The 8,920-nt window shown below is 40.0% G+C and overlaps 1 protein-coding gene across 19 annotated transcripts in view; it reads left to right on the top strand.

The window, feature by feature from the left end:
- Positions 1 to 30: 30 nt before the first annotated feature.
- The window catches only part of FUBP1 (far upstream element binding protein 1), a 34,774-nt gene continuing 25,884 nt past the window's right edge, over positions 31 to 8,920 (top strand). For 14 of the 19 annotated variants that reach the window (XR_014853727.1, XR_014853733.1, XR_014853732.1 and 11 more), the window contains exons 1-14: positions 32 to 231; positions 1,228 to 1,318; positions 2,297 to 2,359; positions 3,195 to 3,233; positions 3,573 to 3,612; positions 4,413 to 4,462; positions 4,556 to 4,627; positions 4,928 to 4,985; positions 6,337 to 6,499; positions 6,579 to 6,677; positions 6,761 to 6,862; positions 7,531 to 7,633; positions 7,718 to 7,818; positions 8,404 to 8,545. Coding sequence is in view for 11 of the 19 variants with exons in the window: in XM_085067885.1 (XP_084924011.1) it covers positions 118 to 231; positions 1,228 to 1,318; positions 2,297 to 2,359; positions 3,195 to 3,233; positions 3,573 to 3,612; positions 4,413 to 4,462; positions 4,556 to 4,627; positions 4,928 to 4,985; positions 6,337 to 6,499; positions 6,579 to 6,677; positions 6,761 to 6,862; positions 7,531 to 7,633; positions 7,718 to 7,818; positions 8,404 to 8,545 (1,237 nt within the window). In the remaining 8 variants the exon portion in view is untranslated. Of the gene's footprint in view, positions 232 to 1,227; positions 1,319 to 2,296; positions 2,360 to 3,194; positions 3,234 to 3,572; positions 3,613 to 4,412; positions 4,463 to 4,555; positions 4,628 to 4,927; positions 4,986 to 6,336; positions 6,500 to 6,578; positions 6,678 to 6,760; positions 6,863 to 7,530; positions 7,634 to 7,717; positions 7,819 to 8,403; positions 8,546 to 8,920 lie in introns of all 19 variants that reach the window. The other 5 variants (XM_085067887.1, XM_085067888.1, XM_085067893.1 and 2 more) reach the window with 5 other exon arrangements.

The raw sequence follows: 8,920 nt of genomic DNA, 5'->3' as shown, positions 1-8,920 counted from the left end.
TCGGCGCGCTCCCCCCGAGCACGATGCCGCGCAGGAATGTGAAAGGCGCGCGCCCGCCGCCATTTTCTCTCTTTCTTGGCAGGCGGCGGCAGCGGCCGGAGCGGCGCCGGGGCGGCCATGGCGGACTATTCCACGGTGCCCCCTCCTGCCGCGGGCGCGCCCGGGGGAGGCGGCGGCGGGGCTGGTGGGGTGAACGATGCCTTTAAAGACGCGCTGCAGAGGGCTAGGCAGGTGTGTGTGTGTGTGGCTCCATCGAATCAATGGGGTCCCGGGGCCTGGAGGCCGCGGAGTCGGAGCCGCGGGAGCAGTGAGGGGGCTGCCCCCTCAACGCTCTCGGCTTTGGGGCGCGGGGGCTACTCCACCAGTGTGGCTGCATTGGGGGTAGCTGTGTCCAGTCCCCACGCCCCCTTTGCGCCACCTGCCCGCCCCGGGCCGTGAGGTATTTGTGCGGCCGCGCTCCGCCATCGCCCGCCAGCAGCGCTGGGCTCGGCCCGAGGGCACTCGGCGGTGAGGGGAGCGGCAGCGCGGGGTCCCTTCCCGTCGGCGGGGAGGCGAAATCTCGGCGGGCGAGTAGCGGCGCGTTATCGGGCCCAGCTCGGTGGAGGCACATGAGGGAGGGCGGCGGCTCCGCGGCGCGGGCCGTGTTGTGGCGCCCGCGGCGCCCGCAGCCTGCTCGGACCGGTTGGGCAGCGGCGCGGCCTGCGCAGCGAGGGCGGCCCCTGCGGACGTTCTTTATCCCGCAGTTTTATTTGTGGCTTCTGCACCACAGGCCATGTTTTCATCGTTTCTCGGGCGAAATGTTCGCCTCGTCTGTTAATAAGCGGTCGCGGTTTCGGCGGTATGTGAAGACTTGGTGTAGTCAGGTTTTGAAATGGTTTGGCCGGTGAGGCCCTGCTGTGAGGCATCACAGTGTTTCGCGAAGAACGAGTAGAGAAAGAAAATCCCCGTTTGGGAAAAAGTTTTTTGTGTTTAAAGGCCAACTTCTGTTGTTTGTTTGTTTTTTAATGGGTGAGGAAAATTTAGGAGGCTTTACTGTTGAAAGATGAGCAAAAGTCTTTAAAACATTAAAAAAAAAATCTCGAGCAAAATTGATTTTGGCCTTTAATTATTTGGGTCATTTTAATGTGTATTGTTTAAATCCCTGAAATCTTCTAGAACACCTGGAATAAATACGGGCCGAATTAATTAGGGTTTTTTTTTACTGGCTCACATTTGCCTTTTGTTTAGATTGCAGCGAAAATTGGAGGAGATGCTGGAACATCAATGAATTCAAACGACTACGGTTATGGAGGGCAGAAAAGACCTCTTGAGGATGGAGGTACGCACTCGTTATTGCTGTATTTATTTCTGTTGCATACGGCCACTGTGCTAGAAAGATTGCAGGTAGTGTTGGTGGTGGATTCGTTTTTTTTTCCATAGCACAGCATTCAAACATTTTGTTCCCTTCATAGATCATGACATACTTTTTCATTTTCAGTTTAATGGGAGAGTTTGTTTTAAACCGTTGTGCTCTGGCCTGAAGTGAATGTAAGCCTATTTTACAACATTCAAAAAGTGGTTTAAATGCTGCAACTAGAAAAATGCATGCTAGGGAAAGGAGCAGAAATATTCAGGTTGCAAAATGCCTATGCAGGTGTTATTGAGGTCTTTTGTGGTTGTGTGGGATTGGTTACAGCTTGTAAGTTACAATTAGAGCAGGAAGTGCTCCTGAAGCTTGATGGTTTCGTTGACTTTATTGCTGCACTGTTGAAATAAAAGTATTAATGCATTTCATTGAAAGAGCATAGGATTTTAAGAAAAGACAGGAAAGTAGGTTTTCTCCCTTAAAGACACTTCTGTGTAGTCTCATATTTCAGCCTACTGCGTGTGTGAACTATGATAAGGTCATACTGAAATCTTCTGACTTGTTGCATCTTTTTGGACTTGCCTTGTGCTGCAGTAAAGTTTTCTCCTGAAATGTGTGTGTGTCATTTCCTGTCTCTTATGGAGCAGCCACTTCGAACTTAACAGGGTTGAATATGCTTAATATACACACAAAACCCTAGTTAAATTACAGAAAGAAGTCTCTGAGCTTGCTGAAATGTTTTCATAGGTCTCACGAAAAGGAAATGCTTTTTTTTCCTTTAAGAGGATTGAAACTCAGTCTACAGAATGTAACTAAGGCTTCATATCAGGAGTTCTTGTGTACTACAATAATTTTTTTTTTTCTACTAAAGGTGAGGTTTTTAATATACAAAAATGAGCTAATGATGCTTCAGATGATATATGTAATGTATTCTTTTTATTTTATGTGTAGATGGCTCTTGGACAAGTCCGAGCAGTACAACACACTGGGAGGGAATGCCCTCTCCTTTTAAAGGCAGGAATTTTTATTTATTACCTGTGTTTAGTATGTAAACATGACATAAACTAGTGGATCTTTCTGGATTGACACAAATAATTCTTGGAATATGTGTCTGAGTTTTTGCTGCACATAGATTATGGTGGTTTGTATAGCCTTTATTTTGGGTGGGAAGGAAGCATCTGAAGTCTTATGTTTTCAGATATAGGTTAATGATGCCTTTATTTCTCTTCTGTACAGAAAGGATTGAGACGTTAGTGATGTAGTTGCTTTGAATCTGCTTTTTTTTTTGAAGTTTTATGCTATGAAGTGCTTGATGTTTGGATAGAAATTTCATATCGACATTCAGATTGAGATTGCATAGCCATGTGATACTGTTGTATTTTCAGATGTTTGGTCTAGATTTGTGGTCGTTGTCAGAATTTTTGTCAGTCATTGTTGATTTTTGTATGGATTTGATTTTTTTTTTTTTCTTTTTTACTATAGAAGCATCATTAGCTTGAGCAGCCAACAAAGCTCAACTTTGTTCCTTGACTTAGTTGGGTATCAGTGACTGGGTATCTGTGAGCTATCTACATACAGTGCGTTCTGAAAGCTGCCTTTTGTTAAACCAAATAGATACATAAAAAAACCTAACATCTTTTCAGCTATACTAACCAAGTGCTGAGCGTTCGTGAGATTCTTTCTTTTATTCAGATGATCAACTCCCTGAAATTGGAGGAGAAAAAAGAAAGAAAGGGGAAAAAAAAGGCGGGGGGCTAAAATACACTGGAAGTTTACAATTCACACGAAAAGATTTAAACACTTCTTGAATTACTTGGCAAAAAAAATTTTAAAAATCTTAATTTTGCAGATCAACCAGATGCTAAGAAAGTTGCTCCCCAGAATGACTGTAAGTAATTTTTATTTTGTTGCCAAAAAAAACTGTACAAATGTAACATTATCAGAACAACAGTTTGAAAGTGTTCTGGTAGGTGACACTTGAATAAGATGAAAAAATGGCTGAGGGTTTATGTCTTACTTTGTTGAAGCAGCAGGAGTCTGCTTTGTAGAACTGACAGTGGTGGTAGTAACAGTTGATAGTCTTTTTCATTTTTAAATGTTTTGATAACACTTCCTAAAAGTGAACTTCGACAAAAGTTTGGTACAATTGAGTTTTATTAATAAAGGAGAAGCTTAGTTGTAAATTATACCACTTGTTGAATTTAATTTTAACAATGTTTGTTTGTAGCCTTTACAAATCAGCTACCACCGATGCATCAGCAACAAAGGTAAGAGTTGCACAACATCTTACATAGCATTTTTGTTGAAATAAAGCAGTTTCAGGCAATTTTTTTGAAAAATTGGTATCAACACATGAAGCATTTATTCTCACTTTGTGTGATCTGTTGAAATTTACCTTCAGCAAGTACTAAGTCAGACACTTAAAGTGTAACTGCATTGCTCTTTCTCTGCAGCCTAGGCTGTGTATCAAGCTTAATAAAATGAAAATACATTGCTGGTTTTTACTATTTCAGCATAGGTAGCATAGCCAGAAGCTGGAAGCAGATCTGAAGGGAAAGGGGATGATGCTTGTAAATAAAAAGCAAAGCTGAATGCCCTATAAACAAATAAACCAGTTCAAACTTCATCTAGAGTATTACTGAGCTACATTTATTATAATGTAGTTGTTTTCTCCACTCATTTCTTACCTGAACAACCAGATGCAGTTATTATTTTTATGCTTTGGACAGTTTTGAGATACCAAAATTTTCAGCATCCTTTGAGGAATATACATATGAAACTTAAAATGTTACAGTAGCTTTTTCTGTATTGCACAGCAGTTAATAAAGAGGGTGAAGGGAACTTCTGACTGATCTCTGTGACACTTGAACCTTTTGTGTCATTTTTATGTATTGTCAGCTTATGTAGAACTCTGCTTGTATAATGATTTCTAAAGTTAATGGGAGGCAAGTAAGCCAGGGTGATGGTGGGACGGTAGCTTGCTTTAGTTTAATGGGAGGATATATATAAGTGTAATGCTAGGTTGGTCTCTGGATGGTCATTGTCTTTTGTTTGACATTCTCTGTAGGTCTGTGATGACCGAGGAGTACAAAGTTCCAGATGGGATGGTTGGATTCAGTAAGTAGTATATGTGTGGTCTTGTAGTATAGTGAGAGATGGTAACAAATGCTGTTAATACAAATAATCTTTCTGTATTTTCTTTCTCCCAAGTAATTGGCAGAGGTGGAGAGCAAATCTCACGCATACAGCAAGAGTCTGGCTGTAAAATACAGATTGCACCTGGTAACTACTTGGGGATGGGGGGTTTAAATTGTCTGTTTGGGGGGAATGGGGGATGGGATGGGGTGGTTGATGGGTAGTCCAGAAGATTGCCCATTGCTTCTAATTGCCTGAACCTTTACTTAAGGTATAGTTTATTTTTTGGGGGCTAATCATGACTCTGATGGTCTAAAGAAACGCAAAATGGGATACACCGATTATTCTACTTAATTGATGTTCCAGTAGTTTGCATATTATTAATTTGATAATCTCTTTCTGACTTAACCGTACTGATGATAAGTTGGTTTTATTTTATGGCCACAGATAGTGGAGGCCTGCCTGAAAGATCATGTATGCTAACTGGAACACCAGAGTCTGTTCAGTAAGTAAAACAAATTCTGCATGTACGTATTTCACTGTGCAATACACTTCATTTTTTAGCTGTGAATGTAATATCTAGATAATTTGGTCTTCCTCTATTGAAGAGGCAATTTAATGACAAATGTACACAGAAGAAAAACTCTTAGCCTATAGTCACTTAGCATACTTGGAATTTTAGGACAAAAATGTGGAACTTCAGCTAACTCGTGTTTTAGATAATTGCATAACTGTGCACTCATTTCAGCTTGGGAATGAAATGTGTGGATATATTTTAAAAACAAATGTGTTTTGAAAATAAACTGTTAACCATAAATCAGAAGATTGCAAGGAAACTTAGTTGTGTAAGAGTAGCAGCTGCTCAGAGCCCAGCCCACCAGAGTTTTTAAATGTCTTCAGTACAAATCGATTTATAATAAAACTTATGAAAGTTATTGTCACATTCATCAGCAGAGTTAACTTCTGCCTTTCTGTGCTTAGGAAGGAGGATGATAGCAGTGAGAATGTTCAGTGATTTTGAGGTTGTTTTTCTCTTGTGATTTTTTTTTTTCCCTGCGTTTGTTTGTGGTTTTTTTGTGGGGTTTTCTGATTCTATTTTTAAATTACTGACACAGAACTTCAATGACACCTTGAAGGCCAGCTTACACTGGCTTTACTAGGAAAGATCTGAATTGTACTAGTAAATGCCTATTACCTCATTTATGTTAGCTGCTCCTACTTCATGGTGGCAGGCAGGGCCTGCCAGCTACAGGTTTTCTTTTAGGAACGTCCTGTGGCATTCTCATATGCTGCAGCCAAGCAACCTGCCATTCATGAAGTCATTTCCTTTATGGGAGTTTTGTTTCTAATTGTAGTTTATTTTGCTCACGTATTAAAGGGAAAAAAATCTAATTGATGTTTGGACTGTAATAATGATTTTACTCTGATGGCAGTGAATATATAATTGCTTTTGCCAACACATGTGAATATATACTTGCTTTTGTCCACTGTTGTGGTAGTGGTTACTAGTACAAATGTCCTTACTTTGCATGCTGAGTCAAGCAGCAGCTTTATTGTGAGTTAAGCTTTGATGAGTGTAACTATATTCAGGGACCGTGAGGGCGTAACTTCATTAAACTTGCTCAGTAAAGGACTACCTTTTGTATTCTGATATTGGGGTGGTTTGTTTTTTTTTTACAGGGAGTTTCTTAAGTTACTTCTGCAGATAGATTGAGTTGGCTTCATATTTCTTAGTGGCAGTAATTACAATTCTTTGGCAGGAACTTTTCAAATTAAGAAAATTTCCAAGCCGAATAGGTGTGGAAAAGTGATACGTGCAGGAATAAGTATTTGTAACTGTGTATTTTCTTTCACAGGTCAGCAAAAAGATTACTTGATCAGATAGTTGAAAAGGGAAGACCTGCACCTGGCTTTCATCATGGTGATGGACCTGGAAATGCAGTCCAAGAAATTATGATTCCAGCAAGTAAAGCAGGATTAGTTATTGGGAAAGGTGGAGAGACAATAAAACAATTACAGGTATATATGAGTCTTCTTTTAAATGTGGTAGTACTGAATCTGGATTTGAGTGGGTATTGACCTCCCTTTTGTCCAATAGGAGCGGGCAGGTGTCAAAATGGTCATGATTCAAGATGGCCCTCAGAACACTGGTGCAGACAAGCCCCTTAGGATAACTGGAGACCCTTATAAAGTTCAGGTAAGAAGTCCTTCACGATTCAGAGCATTTTCAAATCCATTCTGATATTGCAGTACCTAAGTGAGCTTTCCTTCTTCTTTTAGCAAGCCAAGGAAATGGTGCTGGAGTTAATTCGCGATCAAGGTGGCTTTAGAGAGGTGCGCAACGAATACGGGTCAAGAATAGGAGGAAATGAAGGGATAGACGTAAGCATGGTTGAAAAACTTGTTCACTGTATTTTGAGATGTTAACTTTGAATGTTAAGTTGGGTAATACCACTGAAAGCTTTTAATCAGATTTCAAAAGTGGTTGTGGCATGTAAGTATTACTTGGTCATTGCTGAATTTTTGACACTAAATGGTGTGCAGCATTCACTTTACATTGCCAGCACTTATGAACCGTTTCAAGTAGGTGGAGTTTTTTATCAAACCAGCAAGTAAATTTTATGGCCAAGTATGTAATGTTAATGAAATTGGACTGGCCTTTACGGAAGGACATTTAAGTCCACCTGTCACGCAAGTCACAAGCTAGTAACTTCATCAGGAGAGAGGCCTAAAATTTCATCTGCTAGAATCTGCATATTAGACACTCCATAAATTCTTTTGTTTTTCATTTTCTTTTTTCTGAGAAGCATAATATCCACTGGAAGTGCTACCACTGTGAGAACTTTGAAAGTGTAGGATCACTTTCGTTTTGATACTTTAGTCCAGTGTGTGCTGGGCTTGTGACTTGATACTAAAATTTCACCCTTGAAAAAGCTTTAACATTGGTCTTGCCCTAGTTTACAATTCTAAGTAATTCTAACCCTTTCATTGTGTGGATTTTTTAGGAATATCTGTGTCATCAACATCTTGGGGTTTGGGTGTTTTTTTAGGTTCCAATACCGCGCTTTGCTGTAGGTATTGTAATTGGAAGAAATGGAGAGATGATAAAAAAGATCCAGAATGATGCTGGTGTTAGGATCCAGTTTAAGCCAGGTTTGTAACATGTTCATAAGTTTCTGTGAATTAAGTGTAAATGCATTGAATTGCATATACTGGAATAGTTCATTTTTATTCCAGATGATGGAACAACTCCAGACAGAATAGCCCAGATCACAGGGCCTCCTGACAGATGTCAGCATGCTGCAGAAATTATTACAGATCTCCTTCGCAGTGTTCAGGTTGGGTAACATTGTTTAGTGTTTAAAATCTCCTGTCCATCTTTTGGAAATAGCTGAAATTTTCAAAAAGTGTGTGTAACTAAAGAAAATAATATAATGATGCCATTTGAATCTACTTCAAAGTTTGGTCTGGAATGTGAATGTTAATTTTTACAGTTACAGTTTTGCAAGTGGCAGTACTGATGCAAAGTCATGGCATTTCTTGATGTGACTGGTTTTAGATCTGCTACTTCTGTTCTGTGCTGATAGCTAATAAACTCACTTCTGGTGATAATCAGTGTGAAAAACCTTAATTTTAGAGGAGCCCCACTGTTCCTTCTGCATTTACAGAAGGCAGACAAAAATTACATCTTTGTAGATGTGAAACTTTATTCTATATCCTTTTCTCCTTCTTTGATATGCAAATTGTACAGAACATTTTTAAAGGTGTAATTTAGGTCTTCCATAGAAGGTAGTGCTTTAACAACAAAATTGTCTGAGTAGTGAATAATTTTTTTCTAAAGAAATGATACCATGTAACCTGTTTGCATTATTTGTTTGCAGTAATTTTACAGAATATGCTCATTTGTTGCTGCTTCTTTTTAGGCTGGTAACCCTGGTGGACCAGGACCTGGTGGTCGAGGAAGGGGTAGAGGCCAAGGCAACTGGAATATGGGGCCTCCTGGAGGATTACAAGAATTCAATTTTATTGTCCCTACTGGCAAAACTGGATTAATCATTGGAAAAGGCAATATATCTTATATATTTACATCTGTATGTTACTTAAAAACCACTCTGGTTTTGTGTTTTGACAAATGCCATGCTACAGAAACATGTGATTAGGAGGATGCTAATAATGCTGAGGTTTTATGTTTAATCCCTACATGGGCCTTTCACTTAAGAGATGGACTCCCATGATCCTCGTGGGTCCCTTCCAACTCAGATTCTGTGATTTTTTTAATTTATTTGCCAAATTACCCATTTTGAAGACTTTGTGTATACTAACGGTACATATAACTTCTCTGGATCCTGTAAGAGGAGGAGCCAGTTCAGGGAATTTAACTTTCTGGTTTTGGTGCTCTGCAAGAAATTGTGGACTTGACTATCTTGTCAGCCTCTGTGG

The sequence above is a fragment of the Lichenostomus cassidix genome, chromosome 8 (genome assembly GCF_008360975.1).
Source record: "Lichenostomus cassidix isolate B80296 chromosome 8, HeHo_3.0, whole genome shotgun sequence".
NCBI lineage: Eukaryota > Metazoa > Chordata > Aves > Passeriformes > Meliphagidae > Lichenostomus > Lichenostomus cassidix.
Note: the sequence above shows the minus strand (reverse complement) of the source record. Positions and strands in the feature narration are given on the sequence as shown.